A 24,431-nucleotide genomic window follows, 5' to 3' on the forward strand; every position below is an offset into this window, starting at 1 on the left:
AACAAGACGTTTAGTACAAGTATTTTATATATTTTACGCAACAACAATTTATTTATTTGGCCTCGATACATATCCAATGGGACTATCTTTAACACTTATTATATCTTTAAAATGGCTACTCGTACTCGTAGTGGTTATACTAATCTTTTTATATATATATTTGCGGTATCTTGTAATTTCTATAATATAAACTGGCAGATTTGTTTCAAATTTGTAGTATCTCATCATAGTACTAAGAAATCTGCGAAATGTTTTATAACGTATAGCAAATATAACAAAGATATAAAACGGCTACTAGCTTTTATACTAAATATACATTTACAGTGAATATCTTGTAATTTCTGTATAAACTTCCAGATTTTTTTCGAATTTAACCAATATAGCCATGATGGTCGTGTTTCATTACAGTGCTGAGCAATTTTCAAAATGTTTTATATACCAAACACGATATGAACATAAAGTTTTCCATGATAAATGTTCAAATACTTTCGTGAGCCAGTGTATACTTACAGTGATACATTATATTTGAACATATCTAATGTAACATGTTACACTACCTGATATATATTTTTCTTTATTTCCGCAATAAACCATCTGTACGAATATTTTTCTCTCTTACTGTATGCGCGTGTATTCGCTCGGTGAATTTCAAATTTACAATTTCAATGCACAACGATCGATTCTGGATTATACAAATTATAATTTGTTACCTTTATACATGAATTTATACATTATGCAAATTAAAATATATTCAAAAATATACAATATACGAACGGTATCAATATGTACGCGGTGATGTGCATAACTCACGTTACGCCAGCGAATTAAATTACGTTAATACACGGCGGTTTAGCTTGCCACGCGTTTGGTATAGCACTGATAGGCAGCAGTGTTTTCTGATACGGTTCACCGTATCAGCCATGCATATACGAGCAACCTTTACGAATGCTTCTCGAGCTGCTATTCCATTTAACGGAACATCGATTTCGAGGAGGCGTCCTGTTAGGACAGATTGGTCGAGTCGTTTATGCCACCCTTCGTACAGGCAAGTGCTACAGGTTTCGTGCAGAATGTGTTTTACATAGTTGCGCATCCATCGTGAACAAATGCGATTGCCCACTGTCTTTACGCTTTAATTAAAGCGGAGTCGCGCCTTTGAACTTCGCAGCTCCGTGATTTTCGGAAATGAGAACTTGCCTTTTCCATATAACAGCAATTACGCTGCTGCTTGACTTATTTTATTGTGTCAAGAAACGGATGTTGCTCGCTCGCTAAACGAATCTCTTAAATTGTCTTCTTCGTTCTAGCGATCTTAAGATCTGACGGGGGAACAACTGATACAGCATGGTGTGTCACAATCATGTAGAAGATGACAAATTGTTAGAAATTTTACAGTTTTTATTTATTTTTACTTAACAAGAAGAATAATTTTTGTTATAATACTGAAAATAAAGATTGTAATTTATCCATATTTTGTAGGATCGTTTGAAATTTATATTGTAGATGTGAATTTTCACCAAAATGGATCAACACTTTAAAACAGAGATCGATAAAAATGCGCTAATTTTTATTATATTTTTTAAATAGATGATCCTCTTTAAATGTCATTTACGTAGCTAAATTCCTCGTTTAAGAACCAGCATTTTTACACTTCAACTATTTTTCTCAACCTCATAATTTCCGACATATTCTGTGAAGTATGTTTCCAACCCCTAACTTTGGAGCTATTTTCACCCCCTCAATAGGAATGTCAGCTTCTAGGAAAATACGTGTCAGATATTTTTTCCAGAACTATGTCGTACGTAAGTTTCGCTAAAAACGACGATTTATACTTGGTGATATTCCCTTGTAGGTCAGATATACTGGTAAGTACGTTATTTTTACACTTGTAAATAAATGTTTTGCAATGTACAATATACATATTCGTTTCGTTCCCAACGTTACAATTTTTTTTCCAGAAAATCCGATTATTTTTTCCTGTGATACAATCACAGCGTCAGTTATTCCAAAACATTTTTAATTTTAAATATTAATCTGTATATTGGTCGATGATCAATTTTCATTAATGATTAAAGAAGTAATGTTCTCTTGACAATGGGATTTTTTAATTGACACGGTTAACGATGGTCATAATTAAATGGCCATTCACGAGACGTGTTAGTTTATTTAATTTAGCTTTCCCGTACATGATATGATTACTTTAACATAGTAACCTAACGACACAGAATTAAAAATATTTTTCGCGTGATATTTAATTTCTTGAAAAATATAGTAAAATTTTGTAGCTTTTGCAGTATGTCATCGATGAAGATAAGAGATGAATATTTATAACAGTTTCTTTATATCTGATTTTGCATCTTATTTCAAACTTCAAGATTTGAAAAATTGGTTAATTAAGCAGCTACTTAATCATTTTAGTAGCTTAGTAGCTGCATATTATGTTAATATATTATTTTAGGCTATGATATTGTAATGCACACTATACTTATACTTGATCCCTCATGGTACAAAATGACAGCCATAGTAAATGATAAATCATAGTAATATTTTATCATTCATCTTTTCACTATAGTTCATCTTTATCATTTTCTTCATTCATGTAAAATGATAACGATAAGGCGAGCATCATCAAAAACTATGCTATATTATAACCATAAAAAATATGTATTAAATAAATATATTAGGTATAAATATATAAAACATGTATTCTTTTTGTAAAAGTTTATTGTAAAAAGCAGCTTCGTTAGTTTAAACAGAAAAAACTTTCGTTATGCAGTAACCTTAAAAGTTTAATGTTAATTAATTACGCACACGAAATTTTATTGAAGCTAATATTTTTGGTAGAAATTAAATTGAATTATGGAAAAAAATTCGTAATTTGTCTTTTTCTCAGACAATTTTTCGAGATATAGGATATTTTTAATAAATGTAAACAATCGATACGTAATTTCATTTTAACATCCAAACATTCTGTTTATATATATATTCGTAACTAAAGTAATCGAATACTCTCGAATACTATATATGGGATTAACAAAAATATAATCATAAGGCAAAAGAGATATTTTCAATCCTTCTGCAATATTTTTTTATTCCGCCATTTCCACGTTTTTGAAAGGCTTAGCTGTCTTTTTAAGCCGCTTTGATTTTAACCACGTCGACCCTCTACAGGCCAATAAGTTTAGATATTTATCAGGTGTTCTAGTTAACGATTTCACTTTTCGCGTTTCCCATTCATTTTTTCACCCGGTATCAATCGATGAATCTCGTTTCACAGCGACGCAATAAATCTCTGCCTTTGCAGGCGACGAACGTCACGGCGAAAAGAAAAAGAGATGAGAAGACAAGGACGAAAGCAACGAAAGTAACGAGAGCGACTCGAGCAGAAGTGAGTAAAGCAGAGACGAAACAACTGGAAGTTAGAAATAAGGAGGAGATCGTCTAGAGCAAAAGGTGGAATAAGCGAGAGACTAATGGAACCGCGAGAAATCAAGTTAGTAAAGGGAATCTGTTGCCAGAGGAAGGAATTAAGAAGGGAAGCACAGCCCGCCACAGAATACAATGATAGATAAAAGTACCCATAGTATAGTTTGAATTGTACAATTAAATGATATTTCTATATTATAAAAATATGTTATGAAATATTATAAAATATCTTCTATATATAAATAATATATTAATATAATAAATATAACGTAATACTAAAATATATTATAAAACTATATAGATTATAAAATATTATATATTATATGTAATATATAATATATTATAAAAATTTCTATATAATAAAAATATGTTATGAAATATTATAAAATATCTTCTATATATAAATAATATATTAACACAATAAATATAATATAATACTAAAATATATTATAAAACTATATATTATAAAATATTATATATTGTATGTAATATATAATATGTTATAAAAATTTCTATATAATAAAAATATGTTATAGAATATTATAAAATAAAAAGAATTATATCTTAATTATATCTTAATTAAATCTTACATATTAAACAATACAACGAGTGAGGATTAATGGGACAGGCATGTACTGGTTAACCAACCACCGTTCCAAACTAAGTACACAGGAACAACACATAGAAAACAGGCTACTAATCTGTAAAAGCATAATGAAACCAATGTGGACGTATGGCGTTCAACAATTACGGACACAGCGGCAGAAAGTCATAAACCTTGGTCGTGGTTCCACCAAAGTGGAAACCTTGCGATCAATCGTACTTCACACAACAACAGACGTACTTTGGTACGTACGAAATAAAGAACTACGCGAAGATGTTCAAATCTTCGCCATAAAAGAGAGAATTCAGCGAATATCCGGCACGTATAAGTTAAGAGCCATAAACAAGCCAAAAGCGCTAGCCAACACACTGAACACTGACAGTGTAGTTGAAAGACGATAAAAAGGAGCAATTCAGATCCTTTTGACGCAAGATCAAATATAAATATATTCTTGTAATAATGCTATACTAATTGGGATTGACATTCACGCGATATCCTCAACAGCTGAAACAACTTGCCAAATATCCTGTAGCACAAATTGCAAGAATCTATTAGGAGTTCTTTAACAGAAAGAATAAATATATTATTGACCTGGATACATGTCCGTTTATCATACTCAGATACCTACAGTAATAAATGTAAGTATGCAGAAAAATGTTAATTAAATTAGTTGATTATCCAGATAGAGTATTTGTACAGCTGCATTAATTAATATTCGTATTGTAATCAATATTTCGTGTAATAATAAGTCATTATTCTTGATACGTACTACAATAAATTAAATGCATAATAAATCCACAAAAATACATTAATGACCAAAGTTAGAAAATGTTTACAACATATAACATTGCATATAATATTGAAAATAGAAGAAACTGTAATACTGATAGAAACTCTTGTATATTCTCAACCATGATCTTTTAAGTACGTAATTTTGCTGTTGTAAAAACAACGAGTTAATTTTATTTTTTTTAAAAATGCTCATTGTAAAATAAACTTCCTTAGAAATAAATTTGTCCACGAGAACATGCCTGGTATATATGTAATGCGATATTAATTGAATTAATAAACCATGAAAAATTCATTACAGAAATATTATAAAAATTTAGTATCTCTCAGTAGCTTCAATAATACGTTACAACTGAAACATTGTGGTATACATATAAATGCTTCATATTCATATAACACATAGAACCTAAAGGTAACAAAAGTACAAAGTACGTTTGCAATTCAGTATATAGTAAGTAAATTAAGTATGTTTGATACTGAATGATAAATAAATGTGTCTAAAATTGAATTCAGTTTAGACGATACATTATTTCGTTTTAAAATAATTTATCGTAAAGTGAAAGACAAGCTTTATATTCATAATTTTTCCTTCACGTATTCCTAATGATAAATATATAAACCTTTTATTAATAAACATACACATAGAAATATCGAATGTGCTGCTGTTTCTCAAAACGTTTCTTCATTAACAGATCGAAATAAGGGCCCATTTCATATTCGTTAATTTTCCACGCGATCCAACCTCGTTCAAAATACCAAAGTACCAAACACCTGTTCAGTTCTTATCCTAGATATTTTAATTTCATATACCCACCTTATTAAACCAACACTTAATATAACACAAAACAACATGGAATTCAAAACTGAAGTTAATTACGACACGCCCGTTGCGTTTAATCGTGGTAATTTCAATCGAATCGATACTCGCTACGAATAAGAAATAGACGCGCAAAAAGTGACTGTTTCCTCGACATATATTTTACGATATCGATCATTCGGCGCGGGTTTCGAAACCACGATAAATGTTAACGTCTCGTGTCGCGTTAATCTGAACGATCGACGAATCCAGACGCAGCTTAAAAAAGCAGTGATTAGCCGTGGATGTGCAGTCGTTGGAATCTCGAGGAGACCGTAAACGTTGCGGCGTATAATCAAAGGAGATCCGCGGCAGCGTCGGAAGTTACCGCGGCGTTGAACGAGCGGAAACGTTTCTCTCGTGACCTCGGCCCGTTTGTCAAGAACCATTTACACGAACATTCGCCGCAGCGCCCATGTTTCATGCGATATGAATAATAATCTATCCGGTAACTACATCGAGAGCTCGCCGTGAGTGTCGAACACGAGCCAAAAACCGAGGGAAAAGGAGTGAAACAAGCTCGTTTGGGCTCTGGCTCGTTTATCAGCGAACAGGGCAAAAGTTACGCAAATATGTGCTGGACTAGAACGCAAGAAAATTGCGAAACTGCTGAACCAGTGCTGGCTTAATTCACCTTCCGTTTCAATTTATTTATCGTTCCTCGTTTTTCTTTCTTTACCGATCGTTTTGGTGTTCGCCGAGAGACATCCGTTCATAGAATAGACGGATTCAGGCCAGTGGCGTGAACGAATTGCGCGAATCTACGATATCCGTATTATCGGGTCAGTGCCTGGTAGCGATGATAGCTGCATAATAGCGGCGTTTTCGAGCTACATAAATGTCCCGATAATGGGAAAATAATGATCTATCTATATATATATATATATGGGTATTTCAATATTGCACTGATAATCAGTTCCTTCCCTACAGCGCTATATGTACGAGAACTTTATAGATTCACGCGACTGACAGATATGCTCTGTCATCGGCTAATTCGAATAGCGTGTGCGTCCCGAGAGTCGCGTCACAATAAATTAATTTCATCTAATTTGTCTAGTTTATTTATTAATTTTTGCTGCCTCGGTGTTCAGGCTCTTCTTTCGAAAGTGAATTCGTCCGTGTTTCGATTTAGGCGAAGCTTTGAAAATGGGTTCCTTTTAGATAAAAAGAGAGGATTTTAGGCAACTCGAAGGTTGAGACACTTTCTTAACGTTTCTTCATTTTTCCTGTGCTTTTCGATGTGCGATGTTGTTTTCTGACATATATTGAATCAAAAAATTGAACGTAGGCCAAACCGTCTCTCGTTTATTAACGTGTTATCGATACAAGCGAACGAGTGTTGCTCAAAAGTGGCGGCTATTTAGTTTGCTTCGCTTCTGGACCAGTTTACATTTCTTATTTCAATTCAATTTCCGAATACGAATGGTACAATAAGTGTTTCGATAGATAATTTGAGTCTTCATAGTTTTGTTAGTGTGTTCCCTGTGAAGATAATTTCGTTTAAGATCTGAGTACGTGCGATCAATTTTTTGAATAACTGTAAGTCACAAATGCATGATATTTACATTATATTTGGTAATTCAGAGTTAATTAGTCCATAACAAACACTAAGTACAAATCGAAAAATTGTTTGGCAAAATTTCTGAAATTTGAGATTTCAAATTTTCACTGTGGTGAGACGTCGCGATACTGTTCCTCGGGAACAATCGTTTAGCTGTTGCATTTGCATTTCGTGTCAACGTTCCGTGGACATTGCAGTCTACTTCTTCGGAGCAAACCTAAAACTCAGAGTTTCAGGCCCCGTTGTCTCCAATTATACTTGCGAGTTCAGTCATCAGTTTGATCAGCCGACTGGAACATCGCGCAGTATAAATGAAGACAGTGGGAAACCTTCAGTTTCAGGGCTACGCTAAAGAAGTAGACTGCAATGTCTACGAAATGTTGGCGCAAAGTACAAATGCAACAGCCACACGATTGTTGCCGAAAAACCAATATCATGATATTTCGAAAATGTTGAATCGAATAGATTCACAAAACATGATCATAAAACAACAATCGAGTGTGAAAAGTGGTATACAAAACATACAAAAAGGACGAAATGGAAGTAAGAGGAGGTTCGACTTATGTTTAGAAAAATGAAAAAAAAAAAGATGACTTAACTTTCGAATCGCCAAAGTCCTTCTCCTGTTTTTGTTTATGAGGAATCCACTTTCAAGATTTCAGGCAAATCGAATCGCGGAAATTTTCGGAAGATCTTTAGAATACCGAAAAGGCATTAAATTTTTGTACTTCTAGTTTCTATGAATCAATCATGATTAAATAACTTAAAGAATAGTATCGAATGTTATCTACCGATGTTGCTTTAAAATTACCCATAGTTTGAAAGATAGAACCTATTTTTTTTTTAAATAAAATGTTCAGACAACTGAAACAACGAATGTTGAGCGACATTTCGTGCAACAGCATTTCAAATAAATAAGCTTCCGATCAAGCGTATTAATCCCACAACTTCGTTATCGATGCACTGCGAGCAAACACGAATAATACGGATATCAACGAGATTCGATTCGATCAAAGGTATTTTTTTTTATTTTGCACATCGTGACATTTAGTTCTCTCGGTTCTAAGTAAACGAACACCAGCAACTCTGGCAAACATCGGATAGGGTACACGTAACAGTAACACCGAAATGGGATGAGAATCGTTGATGAATCTCATTCGTCGTTCGCACTGGAAAGTTCGAAGTTAAATTTGAAAATCTTCGAGTCGACGATACCTCACATTTTTCCGTAACTTTCGAAACAACGTCGCGATATGAGATGCACTCCGACATCAAATAGACTGTACTACTTTGAAATGCAATATGCACGACGATGGTACCTCTCTTGTTAAGTCGAGTGGACGCTCATTTCTCCTTTCGTTAATTTGTCATAATCTGACGTGTGCACGAACGTGTACAGTGTACACTGTATTAGCCGGTTAATATCTTTTTACAGAAACTTTTGATCTCTTCAGTTTGATGTTCGTCCCTTGCGAGATGAAAAATTTCCACCGAGTTAAATTCATTTCGTATCTCGTTACATTGCGAACAAATTTTAGGTAAATATTAATTAAAAGATAACTTCAGGTCGAATAATTAGAAACTCTCATCTTCTTCCTGCTCGTTCTTTACGAGGCTGGAAATATCAGTTGTTTTACAATAACAAAAGATTTTCTTTCGATCTTGTCTGGTCTCGGTGCTTCTTTTTGCCAGGAAATTTCGGGATTTCGATCAAAGTGCAAATGACGCGTCGATTTGTCGAAGAAATGAACACCCAATCGATTTCAATCTCTCGGCAGCATGCTGTGCCACTACTATATGTATAGAGTATGTAATGTGAAACTATAGAAGATGTAATTAGAATAAGGAACAAAGAAACAGTAGACAGACTCACTTGTTGTAGAGGACTATGTCGGGCCGCCATATGTGGTCGGATGGCACATGTAACATGTGAACACCACCGTACTCCTTCGGCTCCCATCGCAGTTTGTAGTCGTACCATGACTTGAAACAGCCAACACAAAAAATATAACCATATTATTGTTTCTCTTTAAAAAGCAGATTAAATTTAGAAAACAACAACGTGTTTCGAATAATGTTCGATAGTTTTGAGAATTTAAATTAAACATCGCGTTAAAAAATTATTCTCAAACAACGTACCCAGCTGTTTGTTAATTTTGCCACCTTTAAGAAATACGTTTACATGAAACTAGAAAATAAACATTAGTAAAATAAAATTTAGTCCGAAGTAACTTGTAATTTTGTTCAGTACATACCGGTAAACATGACCATTTTAAAGTTTATTATTTATTAATTAAAAGCAACGAAGGCTACACCGAGCTATTTAACTGTTTGATACTTGGCATCGTTTCTACTTTGTAGAATTAAAAAAAAAAAAAAAAAATAATGCAAGCTAAGTAAAGGACGTGTTACAGACTAATTAAATCTTTTCTCGTCTTGTTATTTTCTCGCAATTTTCATTTATGAATAGAATTTGTGACGATAAAGATAAAATACACTCCACGCGTTTACATTATCAGTGGTGCAATCTTCCACAAAAATTTGAATTATTCTCTTTATCTTATCATTTTTTTGTATATCCGCAGTTATGTTTATCGTGTCTTGTACTTATTATATTCGATTTTTAAATACTACGATTAATAAAAATTATTAACATATTATCAATCAGCTTTTGAGTGCTAATAAATCACCCTGTATATTCAATTGTTATATTATTTTATTGTAATAGTTATGTAGGAGATAAAACGTGGAAACCTTTCTCGAGGACTTGTGTCAGCCTTCAATGTTCGCGTCGAACTGAGCGTCGATCATCTAAACATTCTCCGACATTGAATCATTGCGATGATCGGTTTCAGTTAGTCGCCGAGCAAATGTCAAAATAATATAAATAGCTAATTAAATGAGCGTAATTCTTTTTTTTTTTGATATCATTAAACCTTCTCTCTATAATTATGCAGGGTGATTGGTAACTGGTGGTACAAGCGGAAAGGGGGTGATTCTACGCGAAAAAAGAAGTCGAAAATGTAGAATAAAAATTTTTCGTTCGAGGCTTTGTTTTCGAGAAAATCGACTTTGAATTTTCGCTCGGTACGCGTGCACTTTATCACATCTCGTTATAACGGATCTCACTGTAGATCGTTGTCTCGATGGATATTAGGAATACATAATGAAATAATATGAAGTAATCATAAAGTTTATTATTACAAAAATTGCTGAAAATGTTGCCCATTCTGTCGAACACATACTTTTGCTCTTCTAATTAAATTTCTATGAACACTTTCTAACGTATTCGATTGTTTTAAAGTATTCGTACCGAGCGAAAATTCAAAATCGATTTTCTCGAAAACAAAGCCTTAAACGAAAAATTTTTATTCTATATTTTCGACTTCTTTTTTCGCGTAAAATGACCCCTTTTCCGCTTGTACCACCAGTTACCAACCACTCTGTATATTACATATCAGTTATATAACTATACTATAATTGTCAATCCATCGCATATCGATTATTAACAATGTTTACAGTATACTGAAATTGTTGCCATGAAACGCCCATAATTAATAGAATTAAAAGTGTACACTTTAGTTATTTAAATTAATTAAATTAAAATTGTATTTATTGTTATTTGTTTTAATTGTAATTATATTAATTGAATACAAAGCGTACAATTTAAGTATTTAAATTGGTACAGTAGAACATCGATTAATGGAACATCAAATACTGGCAACTTTAAAATGAAATCTAATATGAAAGATTTAGTGGTGACTTCTTGTAAGATATGTTGGAGAATAAGAATGGAGACTGAAGAAAAATGTTACATTTTATTCAAAAACTTTTGTTCTCACGTGCATATAATATTAATATTTGTAAAGCAGTTCAAGGAATATGTTACCTTCTGTTACTCAAGGAGCATATTAAAATGAACCCGCGCAAAACCTACTACGCTTACCAAACTGTACGATAAACTTTAAATCGCGTCCTTGACTCGCTAACAACTCGCAAAACTGGTCGTTGAATAATTGGAAAAAGAAAGAATTATTCGATTCTCTGAAAAATTTAACTTTACCAAGAACGTTTTGATATACTTTGAATCATAAATAGGCTGCGAATATTTATGCATTTGTATGAAATTTAACACTAGAACTACCGCACTAGTCAGATTGACTGGTTTTACAATTTTATTTTAAAATTCCTACTTCATGTTATATTTTCTTTCCACAATGATAATAAACAATAAAAGAATAATATAATGACTTTTATTTTGTCTTTTATGTATTCAAACTGAAAATAATTTTGTACCAAGGCTACTTATACCAATACTACTCAAAATGACTGGTACTTGCCAAAGTGTAAAAGGGTCTTGCAATCTGTTTATCGAACCACAATTAACCAGTTTCCTCGTTTTGTACAACTTCTCACACGTTTTTAAAATTTTTACTGCGTATTATTCGATATGACGATATTAGTTATCAGGAAAATTCCAGATCAATCGCTAGAGCGCTAAATGCTAACGCTAGAAATACCACACCAGTGAAAATGATTGGTTCTACAATTTTATAAATGAGACAACCCTCGTTTAGGGATCCCAGATGGATTAATAATACCAAAAATGTACTACATAACGTGGAATTGCTTCTGTAAGAAAGTAATAACTCAATAAATATAAAAATATTCTATTATTATGTATTTTTTAAAGACCAGTTATTTTCACTGGTTTTCGTAGAAATAGCTTTGTATTAACTATCGGTAGTTCTAGTGTTAAATACGCAAAAATGCACAGAACGTATAATGTAATATACAAAAATATACAAAATATTCCAAATGAGATGTTAGTTGCAATATATAAAGAATAAAACAGAAGTCTATTTAGATTCTATATTTGCCTCGTTGCGTTCATAAAAATATGAATTTGCGCAAATAGCCGCAATCTAATCACAAGTATACCCAAGTATCTAATGTAATTTGATCGTAAGAGTAAATCTAATTTGCATGATGTTTGCGACCAGATAAAACTCACTGGAAGAACTGAATACCGTATATCCATGTGATCTATCGGGATAACACGTTGCCTATCGACGCAATCTTTCTTACGTTCCACTGCCGTTGACGCGGACAAACATGTTCGCGCGCATACGTTTACCCAGCCTGTGGCAGACATCGAGTTCACATGTAAAAGAAAGCACACGTGTCTTGTATACGAGAACATATCGAGGCAGAAAATTGTTCTCGGGAATTGGGCGGGATTTCACGATCTCGCGTGAAAAAGGGAACATCCCCAGAGGACGAAGCAGTCGCAGGGATACGAGAAACTTAGAAACGCTACGGATAGATCTAGTCAACCGATATATAGTAAAAATTGGAACGTATTTCCTGGTAACAAGCGGACAGGAAAAAACATCTACCTTTAGGTGCTTCGCTCGATTGTTACGTCTTGGCAGATTTTACGATACATGCGTATACATATTTTATGAAAATCGAGCCACATAAGCGAGATCTTTTCCTTTCCCTTTACTGTACCTTATAGAATTGTCGGGTTATGGATCAACGTTATAAATCCATGCTATGTACATAATATTTGTACTTCGTAAAATGCTCGTACAGTGGAGCTGTCGTATTTGTTGTCTCGATTTTTGCGACACCGTTTCAAAATTTCAAACGGATAATTGTGCTTGATCGGGATTTGAGAAAATTAAATAGAAATTTTGTCGTTACAATCGATCATAATATCGAGATGTAATGATCACTCTATACAGTTTGATAAATTAAATATTATGATCGCGAAGTCCTTTTCATGCTTTTCATCTAATTATAATTATTGTGGAAGATTAAGTGGAGAAATCAATTATTATGTGAGCATCTGTGCATAAAAGATGTATTAGAATAACAAGAAAGATTGTACCAGTAATTAGAAAAAATTGATAGGAATCATCGTAAAAAGTTAAATGATTTATAACAATTATATTCGTCAAACTACGTTATGTTAAATAGATCGAAGAAACATACTATAATTTAATATATAATTTATTGATACTTTCCTATGTGTAATAATTACCATTTATATTAAAAACGCGAATATTTTAATATCTGAAATTGGTCAAAGATTTGTATAGTATGTAAAGTAAAGATGGAGGCAATTCTTCTTTATCGTAGAAATTTATTGATACTTTCCTACGTGTAATAATTACCATTTATATTAAAAACGCGAATATTTTAATATCTGAAATTGGTTAAAGATTTGTATAGTATGCAAAGTAAAGATGCAGCAATTCTTCTTTAACGTAGGAATAAATTATGTATAATGTTCACCTAATATTTAATAAAAATTTTAGTTTATAGTTTCTAATGACTACTAGCAAATTTAATCAGAACAAAAACCTTATACAAGCGTTACACAATTTCGATAATTTCCTTTACCACGTTACATTTTATAATTTTTCGATCGATCCAATTTATCAAGATTGCATTATAATTATTAACGATGAAACAACAGGAGAAAGAATTGTTTCATCAATCCCACTCACGCAATCGAGCAACAGCATAAATAAGCTTAAACGCGAATGAATTCAAACGTGTTTTATTGTTTCATCCGTATCGTTTGTGTCGACCATCACTCGAAAACTCAGTGTCCAAACCAATTTCCATTTGTTACGACACAAACGGAAAGATAGTACCACGAAATATTACGTGATTTAACAAATACTAAATTGAAAAGCATAAAATTAAATTAACGATTTCTGTCCTATAAAATACCTTATCAATAATAATTCTAATAAATGGATTGCAAATAAACGAACGAATGGTCAATATTATAAGAAAACGATATCCAATATTTGCTATGCCTTGCACGATTATTAATCAGAAAGTTGAGTATATTGACGGATATAGTTATATGAAATTATATGAAATATCGAGGGGAAAAAATATGTAATAGATTATTCCAGCAAGAGTTCATTTTCTGGAAGCATAATTTAATCTTTGAAGGGAAAACGACGCAGTCATATCGCTTACTCCTGTGCTCGGGGTTGCCGCGAAGGGAGAAAGTTGCTGGAAATTCGATTGCCCTGCGGCCATTAATTAGTGGCCAATTATGCCGCAGGGGCCCGCGGACGAAACTTCCCTGGGAATTTCTTCGTGGGAGATCCAATCAGAGATTCTCTTTGCCGAGCAACTACGCTACCGCGTGTAGAAAGCATTCATACATTTGCCTTTAACGATTACACTTCAATTTTCTCTTCTTAACATCATACGGTCTCGTCTTTTAGCTTTTGCAAAAATTTCTATCCGATGGCAGAGGCAACGTTTCCTTGCAATTCCAACGTAATGTAAAAATGCAAATTTACCCAATTGCAATTATTTTCATATTATATATGCCTGAAGGATAAAAGTTCTGGAATATAAGTTCAAAGACCTCTGTAGTATTTCCAGTAATTGTATTTAATAACAGGAAAGTGAGATTTATGAATATACTTGATTGAATAATAATTAATATAATTAATAATATTAATATTGCATGGAGAACGGAATGATAAATAAATGTATTAAAAGAGATATACCTTTTAAAATAACAAAAAGATGCAAATGACAGAGGTATTGATATAATTTAATCGCGTGTATGATTTTTTGGAACGTTTAGCTGAATTAGCTGAACAAACAACATTCCATATGCTGCAATATGTATACCTATTACTTATGTTTTATTTACATTTATTTACTTATTTATTTATTTCTTATTGTCTTCTAAATCAAGATTAAGTTTAGATCGAGACAAGTTTGAAAATAAAGCGTAACAGAGATGTTGTAACTTTTTCTACATGTCTTTATTCTTTAGCGATAGGCGATGTCTCGAATATCGATACTTTTCAATTCAAATATCAATATTTTCTATCGATATTCGATGCGATGATATACATATTTCAGTATGGATACCTAACTCATAAATATCGAAATTCTCCAATCGAATTTTCAAGTGTATCGAATAATTCACATCTGGGCAAACTAGCCGAGAAACATTTAACGTTAAATGTGCAACATTCGTTTCGTTTGAACGACTACTCTCCAAAGAGTGTGGGGTCCTAGACAAAGCAAAAAAAAAAAAAAAAACGCCCAAACGAAGAACATTTACAACAATTGCCTTTTTTAGGTTCACTGTCTATTAAATTAATCAATTAATTAAATTCTACAATTATGTTTATCCTAAATCTTAGAACATTTAATGTAAATAAAAGATCTATTTTCATTTCTTCTCCTTTTTTTTTAATATTTTGTAAATTCTAATTGTCTGCGTACATATGTAGTTACTAAAATACGTTTACACGAAAGAAAGTCATCGTATTACAGCGTTAGGGGGCATTAAGTACCTGCATGCTTTTGTTAAAAATGAAAACAAAGCGTGTAATGTATTGCGGAAGTAGCGACATAGTTAATTGCTTGAACGTGCAAGAGGTTTTATCGATTTCACTCGCGAAAACAAGGACACTCCTGGTTTCTTTGACCTGGCTGCAGAATGTTGCCGCAAACACGTAAATCCAAGTTTCATTTTCGTAGTTTGATGATGAGGAAAATGGCTGGCCCATCGACTCAGCTCTGTAGATCATAAACATCCACGTGGTCAAATACGTATTTGTTTGTTTCACCTGTATGCGTCATGAATATTTACTAATTCCACACGTGTTCTCCTATGTTTCTTGCTGTGTGTCACTGCTTGTTATTCAAATTTTCTACGATATATTTACAACCCACGAGAATTATTCACGAACGCACACCAAAACAAGTAATTACATTTGAACGTAATTGCGAGCAAACTAATTTTAAAATAGATACGAAATTATCGAATAACAAAGAACTGTCAGGTATGAATATTCAGATGCCGCATAACAAAATAATTGATCAAATTGGCGGAAAATGACAAGAAGCGACGATAGACAGAAATATTTTCTCTTTCGTGGGAATTAAGAGATTTATTTCTGAATTTCAATGGGGATTCGTTTAATTACAGATCTACGTATAAACTGTTATAATTTAACATATTGAATGAATCTTATTTCTCTAGATAAATATTTGTTTCGAGAGTTATTTTCCGTATATTTGTTGAAAATTATATCTGTGCGATTAAGTTACACAAGGTTTAATAAATTTGATAATTCAGTAACGTTCCTATCGATAGAATTTTATGGGTTGGAAAGAAAATTCGTAGCAATCGACGAAATCACGATTTAATTATTTTTGTATGCAAAACCACTGACCAGCCTAGAAAAGTGTAATCGTACAAATGCAGAACGTTTATCTTTTCCTTCGATATTTTTTCGACATTCGACATTAAGGTGAACCAGCCTGTATAATAATTGTGTAATAATTTTCTATTGAAAACTTTACTATTCTATTACCAAAATATATTTGAGATAAAAAATAGCGTCAGATAATTTAAAACCAAAAAAATAGTGTCTATTGAATCAAGATTTAAAAAAATATTTACTCAAATAAAACTGCTGTGAATCATGTAAAGATAGCTAAATCGGAATTTTCACTCTGTGAATTATAAAACACCAATTTCATATCCCGAAACGAGATTTTTTATAGTCAACCCATAAAAACGCACGGCTTGTCAATTTTTTCTCTGAAGGCTTTCTTGGAAAACTGTAACTGTAGTCGAGGTGTGAAGAGATCGATAAAATAACGTGTTGGTAAATTTTGCATGCGCTCTAGCCAAATTTATTGCCAACTGCGTGTAAGTAGGTTATCAGAGATGAAAGTCAGGGACGAACTTATTTTTTATTCGAACGTAGTTGGAATTTTGACAGGTACATTTCCCACAGTAATGTAATATCAAACGTTAAACAATAATCCTTATTACAAATAAATACACTGTTATACGTATCTTTTATTTAGATTTTATTTTCTTAACGATTCCACAATTGTTTCTTCTTTTTAGTATATGAAAAAGACTATTTTTTATCAATTATTAATAAATATTTTTGTTTGAATATATATAATGCTCTGTATATTTTTACCTTATAAAAGATGATTCTGATATTTCATATTTATATATTTGTTCAAGTGGTTGTATGGGGAAGACAATTTGTTAAAATGTCAGCCTAGTTTTACCTAAAATAGATATATTTGTCATTCGTTAATTAAAAACTCGTAGCACTATGAGTGTCTATTAAAAGAATTTATTTTTTATTCGAACATAGTTGGAATTTTGACAAGTACATTTCCCACAGTAAAGTAATATCAAACGTTAAACAATAATCCTTATTACAAATAAATATACTGTTATACGTATCTTTTATTTAGATTTCATTTTCTTAACGATTCCAGACTAAAAAAAGATTATTTTTTATCAATTATTAATAAATATTTTTGTTTGAATATATATTATGCTCTGTATATTTTGTGTCCTGTAAAATTTCATATTTATATGTCTTCCCTATACAACCACTTGGATTTATTAAAATGTCAGCTTAGTTTTACCTAAAATAGATATATTTTTCATTCGTTAATTAATTAATTAAACCTCGTAAAAATACATCGAAGGTTGAAAGAGTTAATCGTAGTTGTTTTTCACGGTGAACACTAGACGAACGACTAGAATACGTTTTATCTGTAAGGAAAGTGAAATAAATAAAATGCTGTCGATATAGCACGTCAGAGATTGCTATTGCAAGTGACGTTCGACCGCAATCTGAAAATATATTTTGAAGAAAAATGGACAGAGATGGAACTGCTGCAAGGCTTTGTTAAAACACTCGATGATATACATACGTCGGTATATATAACTTCTCACGAAAACTTCTCATATAAATAATTTCTTTCTGTCGAATACGTTTTACGTTGGTATATGTATTTGTCGAATGATGCCATTCGATTCAGAATAATTTCTATTACAACAATTTGCCATTTCTAACGATGCTGTCATATAAATCGCATATGTTGTAGAATCGTTGATTCAGAAACCAATAATTATAAAATTATCGCCATGAACGTGAACGAGATATTTGTAACGTGGCAATGTATTGCGCCCAATGAGGCGTATTGTGGTTTAGAAATAGGCATGTATGGTAATGAAGCGATTGTTGGCACGTGATATCTCTTACCCAATTTCAAAGTTCAATGCACTAACTAACGGTTTTCAGAACAACATAATTAGAACATTGTTCGTGCCTTACCAAAATTTATTAATTTTGAAGATTACGAAATTAGAAACTACCACGCGAGCTCTTTCCCATAAATACTATTCGATAATAATTTTATTTTTATCATAAAACTGTAATTACATTAGCTGCAGTGAACACTTACACGACAAATATTGCTTATAATTGTATTATTCAACGACGACGAAACAAGAGAAACGAACATAATGAGTGTCTATTAAAAGAATTATTTATTAGTGTGTACGTGAAATATAGTAATCATGATGTAGCAAAAATTAGTACACAGTCTCGTTCGGATTTAAGATGTTTTAAATGATTGAAATTACATTATTATTATTATTATTATTATGTTACATTATATTAATTGTCTAAATTAAAGAAAAGTGAAAATACACATGTACCGAATTTCTTGATAAAAGCACAAAAGTTTCTGACCTAGTGAGATAAATAAGTCGTTTAATCGATTTGCAAAGGATGATAAAGCAGAAGAACCTGTTTTAGAAAATGCAAACGAACTTATAGCGGCATTAACCTTCCTCTGGTCTGTCCTTTTGATGGACAAGAAATTTCGTGAATTGCAAACGATATGAAAGGAGCTGCGCGAGTACACGCGATTCCTTGCTTCGATTCGATACCAGTATTTTCCCTAAAGCATTAAAAATCCCCTTGTTCGTTAAAACAAAAGCGAGATTGAGATATAAAAGTTGGGGAACTGTAGTAAGATTAAACTGCAGTCTCCATTTTCGCAGCAATAAAAAGAGCGACAGTTATCAGGGGACTTCGACACGACACAATTCCCATTGTTCCTCGATATAGATTGAGAAAATCGAATGGCGAATGACGAGAGTGTGAGAGGCAAGACGGTTGAGAAAGCAAGAATCGAAGCGAGAGATTCAGGACGATGGCCAAGTTCAAAGGGGGAAAGGGAGTGCAGTTTGAGAGCAGAGCGGAGAAAGAGAAAGGTGAGCAGGCGGACGGATGAACAAAGAGGCAAGTAACCGATACTAGTGAAAAAGGAAGCAGAGATATAAAGTAGAAAGAGAGTTGAGACGTGTCCATAGATAGAAAGGCCACCGGTGTGCTACTATTGTTATCAATTTATTTCCGATGTATTGACTGGTCGCTAAAAGGGACGCCGTCATCGATATGTGATTGTGAATCTGCACGGCAGAAGCCTCTACGAGCTATCGATTCCACCACCTGTCGACCGCAGATACATCTACGTACTTGAAGAAGCATGTCAGAGAGATTTCCGATGGTCCTCACAGCTGGTGCTGGAGATGTCGGTAGAACTGAATGTAATTAAAACTCGTAGCAAGATTAATTCGTACGCCTGTATACAGTTCCATTGAAATCACTGATGTACATTTCACCGACTGTTTTTACCGAGAACAATTCACACATATCAGACTTGATCGACGACTATAACTTTGACCGACAACAGCTTTAACCGACGACAGTATCAAAGTATTAACCGACAACAACAATGCCCTACACAGAATTTAAGCAATTAGTTGCATCAAGCTCGAACAGAGTATAACTTTGATTTAGAGGATTATACGAGACTGCATTCTCTGCTTTGTCCGCGTACAGAATATGCATGTAGTTTCCTCTCGGTTATTATCGCTATCGATTAAGACTGTCGTTGGTTAAAGTTTGATTTACAGTAGCGATCATAGTATAGTGAGAAAAGTAGGGTGAAAATCACTTACACGTAATCCGATGAAAGCATTCACAGCAGATGGTTCGGTTAAGTTAAATGAGAATTTCTTAACCGTGGCGTCGGTTTCCTAGCGATCAAAACCGCAATCAACAGTCGAAAAAGAGCAAGGAGAACGAGAGTTTAATTGAATTTGTACGCAATTGCAGCGAATTATATGATTTCAGTCACAAAAAGCATTGTGATACATCTGGCAAATTGTGGATCGATATAAAGTGAACGAATAAGAATGAAAGAGATTGCAACGGGGTTTCATTGTACCTGATCGTTTAGTGTGAATGCCTTGCTAAAATTTTGATTGAACATTTTGATTGATCGTGAATTGACCGTAGTTTTCACGAGGCTTTGATATAAATCGTCTCTTAACCGACAGCAAGTATGATCGATTGAACGATCGACACAGAGTTTAATCAATTGTTTCTAGCAAATTCGAGCAAACTACGAGTTTGGTTTACCGTTATATCAGCCTGCGTCCTAACTTTCTCAACCTAGAGAATATTTCGATCATTATCGTTATCAGTTAATACTGCCGTTGGTTAAAGCTAGTGTCGGTCAGATGTCGTCATCGATGAAATCTTGTATGGCCTGGTGACGATCAAATCAGATGTAGATTAAATTTGGAGTAAATCTAGTATAGTGCAGAAAGATCAAATATAATGTAAATGTAATGTAGATCAAGTCTAGTGTAGATCAAATCTAGTGTAGATCAAGTCCGGTGCAGATCAAGTCCAGCGTAGATCAAGTCCAGCGTAGATCAAGTCTAGTGTAGATCAAGTTTAGTGCAGACTAAGTGTGGGGTAAATCAAATTTAGTGTAGATCAAGTCTAGTGTAGATCAAGTCTAGTATAGATAGATTAAGTCTGGTACAAATAGATCAAAATTGATGTAGATCAAATATGATGTAAATCAAGTTTGGAGTAGATCGAGTCTGATGTAAATGGATCGTGTAGATAAATCAAGTCTGGTGTAAATACATCAAGACTAATGTAGATCAAACATGATGTAGATCAAGTTTGGGGTAGATCGAGTCGGATGTAAATAGATCAAATGTGGTGTAGATAAATCAAGTCTGGTGTAAATAGATCAAGACTAATGTAGATCAAATATGATGTAAATCAAGTTTGGAGTAGATCGAGTCTGATGTAAATGGATCGTGTAGAAATCAAGTCTGGTGTAAATACATCAAGACTAACGTAGATCAAACATGATGTAGATCAAGTTTGGGGTAGATCGAGTCGGATGTAAATAGATCAAATGTGGTGTAGATAAATCAAGTCTGGTGTAAATAGATCAAGACTAATGTAGATTAAATATGATGTGCATCAAGTTTGGGGTAGATCGAGTGTGCTGTAGATATATCAAGTCCAGTGTACATAAATCAAGGTTGGCGCAGACCAACTCTAAATCAGGTCTGGCGTAGATCAAGTCAGATGTACATAGATCAACTTTGGTGTAGATTAAGTCTGGTGTAGATAGATCAAGTTTGGTGTACACATCTCAAGTCTGATGTACATAGAGTAAGTCTGGTGTCGATGAATAGTTGTCGAGAGGGCAAGTTTTACGAAGAAACTCGCAGCAAACTGTTTTAATGAAATGTTTGTGCTTTTATAACGAGATCTTAAGGTATCTTGAAAATCACGCTCCTAAACACGAAAAACTGTTGTCCTTCGGCCTCTTTATTTTAGCAAGAGTTTGCTCGTTTCTAAAATGAAACGATGTTAATTAAAACAAAATCTGCTCGTTATTAACGAATTCATTAAAAATAAAATTTCTAGTTTATATTCTAAAAAGAACAAATTTGTTCAGGCTCTAATTTATAATAAATATGAATTAAATTACTTTAATAAAATATATATCGATACTATATCTAGTTTCTTCTACTGCAAACTGTTTAATACTAAAAAATTGATAATGAAAAATTCCATAAATGCATCAGATTAAATACATAAAGTAAAACGACCAGCAGAGAATACAAATTTTAATATGAAAATGTAGTAAAATTTTGTCCATTAATACTATAGCAACTTTTTCCTGCTCCCATTTTTTTTTTTTTTGCTCAGAACAGTAATAGATATGGTTCTAATTTTTATAACAATCATTCGTATAATTGTAATTTTCATATTCTAGTTCACAAAGCTTTCGTAATATAATTTTTCGTTGTTACGATATTATTAATATGAAATGAATTATTAAGAAAGAATAAATTATTTTTTTATTAAGTTCTAACCAAAATTTTAAACTCGTTAGTGAAAAATTATTCGCTAAATTAAACTTAAATACGTGAAAATGGACGTTAATGAAAGATTCGTTAAAAAATTTATCCATTTTTCATTCAAAGAACATTGAATTTACTCTATATACGTAGAAAAGGACTATTTCTAAATTTTATTTTCGTAGCATCATATCACAAAGGGTGTAACAAGATTAATTAAACATTTTAAATTAATTAAAAGATTTTAATTAACCTTTTATAGGATAAAGCCGCAAAACCGACATTTCTATGCCGTGCGTACTAGAAGCAAAGAAGAATCGCGCAAATTAAATACGCAAAAGCGCGTAATTGTCAATTTTCTACCAAACAAGATAACAGCGGGATCCTATTGTCGTTTTATCGACTTTCAGCGCGGGCAATGAGAAGTGAATTTGTCACCACTTCCGTTTCATGGTTAGAAATAGACTCGATTTTTCAGCGGATTGAAATGAAATTGAAATAGTTAAAGAAAAGCTTTTAAAATGGCCATCTGAATTACCATCTTGAGTAATAAAAGTTTCATTGTCCACGGTACAATAATGTTAACTCGAACAAACTTTTTTCGTAAGACAATGCACATTATTACTTTGCCATTTGAAACTTTTATGAAATATTCGTAATAATTTCGAGGACTCGCTATTAAAAGCAAAAATATTTAATCGGTTACTATATTTTGTGCATAATATAAATCGGATATTTTCCCGCTCTTAACATTATAAATTTGTACATATTCTTTTACGAAAAGATTAACTTCTTCATTCAATTTTAGAAGTCCAAACGCTTTAGAGCTCTCTAATTTTTCTTCAAACTCAAAATAGCATTAAAAACATCGTAATTCATATATTTAGAAATTTGACATTTGACCAAATTGGAATAAATTTGACCATTAATTTGATTTTGCAGATGAAAATTCTAAGAAACGTATCAATCTTCTCATTAGTTTCATTACATTTTCCCGTTAAAAACCTTAAAAAATTTCCGAACTTAAAATGGTTACAGTAAAATCTATTTTTAATTTCTGTCTTATTTTACCAAACATAGTCTATTCATTTCTATTTATACATTTATTTATTCCTTCTTGGGTGTTTTGCAGCAACATTTACACTAATATAAACCAAAAACTAAAATAAACTAAAATAAACCAAAAAAAAAAAAAAAATTAAAAAGACACTGAATGATGTTTAAATAATCAAATTGTTGAAATAACGTGCCTTTTAGAAATGACATAAGAGTCGTTTTCAGGCGAATATTTTATCTTCTACCTTTCGATATATATTTCCTTTGTATAGTTGAAAATTGGATCCGTCTATCAGATCAATCGTTCGTGTTCAAAGTGTTACATATTCAATATAATCATACCCATCATCGAATACAAGAGTGCTTTCATCACTTTGGAACTTAAGTTATTCTGCTCGGATCGATGAACATTTTGAAGAACCAAGGTCTTTAACCTATCTACCAATTTAACCTGCATTATACATCGAAAGCTCTGGTACTTCGCTATTCTGCTCCCAAACCTTATACACGTTAATCCAGCCGTACAAATGTGTAATGTTGCGAGAAAGTTTTGTCGGTAGATTAGAAATACCATAAGAAAATGTTCCATTACATCATCGTGTAAATTAAGAATAGCTAATATTAATTTAATTTTGTTCTTATTACAATATAATATCTACAAGCTATTAATAAATTTAACACTAGAACTACCATACCGGTCAAATTGACTGGTTTTGCAATTTTATTTTAAAATTCCTACTTCATGATATTTTTTTCTGCAATGATGTAATGGCTTTCTCAATGATAACTAAAAGAATAATATAATGAATTTTATTTTCTTTTTTATGTATTCAAACTGAAAATAATTTTGTATCGAGGCTAGTTATACCAATACCAGTCAAACTGACTGGTACTTGTCAAAGTGTAAAAGGGTCCTGCAATCTGTTTATCGAACCCCAATTAACCAATTTCCTCGTTTTGTACAACTTCCCACACGTTTTTCAAATTTTTACTGCGTATCATTCGATATGATGATATGAGTTATCAGGAAAATTCTGGATCGATCGCTAGATCGCTATGT

General features: G+C 32.5%; 1 protein-coding gene and 1 long non-coding RNA gene across 13 annotated transcripts in view; one reads left to right on the forward strand and one right to left on the reverse strand.

The window, feature by feature from the left end:
- Positions 1-24,431, reverse strand: part of LOC126929011 (acetylcholine receptor subunit alpha-like) — a 406,609-nt gene that overhangs the window by 248,508 nt on the left and 133,670 nt on the right. For 9 of the 12 annotated variants that reach the window (XM_050744977.1, XM_050744981.1, XM_050744975.1 and 6 more), the window contains one exon: positions 9,110-9,219. The exons of 1 other annotated variant lie outside the window; for it this stretch is intronic. In XM_050744977.1, coding sequence (XP_050600934.1) covers positions 9,110-9,219 — 110 coding nt within the window. Of the gene's footprint in view, positions 1-9,109; positions 9,230-24,431 lie in introns of those variants that run through there. 2 more of the 12 variants (XM_050744986.1, XM_050744984.1) reach the window with 1 other exon arrangement.
- Positions 1-24,431, forward strand: part of LOC126913833 (uncharacterized) — a 380,764-nt gene that overhangs the window by 240,278 nt on the left and 116,055 nt on the right. The window lies entirely within an intron of this gene.

Source organism: Bombus affinis, chromosome 2 (assembly GCF_024516045.1).
Source record: "Bombus affinis isolate iyBomAffi1 chromosome 2, iyBomAffi1.2, whole genome shotgun sequence".
Lineage (NCBI taxonomy): Eukaryota > Metazoa > Arthropoda > Insecta > Hymenoptera > Apidae > Bombus > Bombus affinis.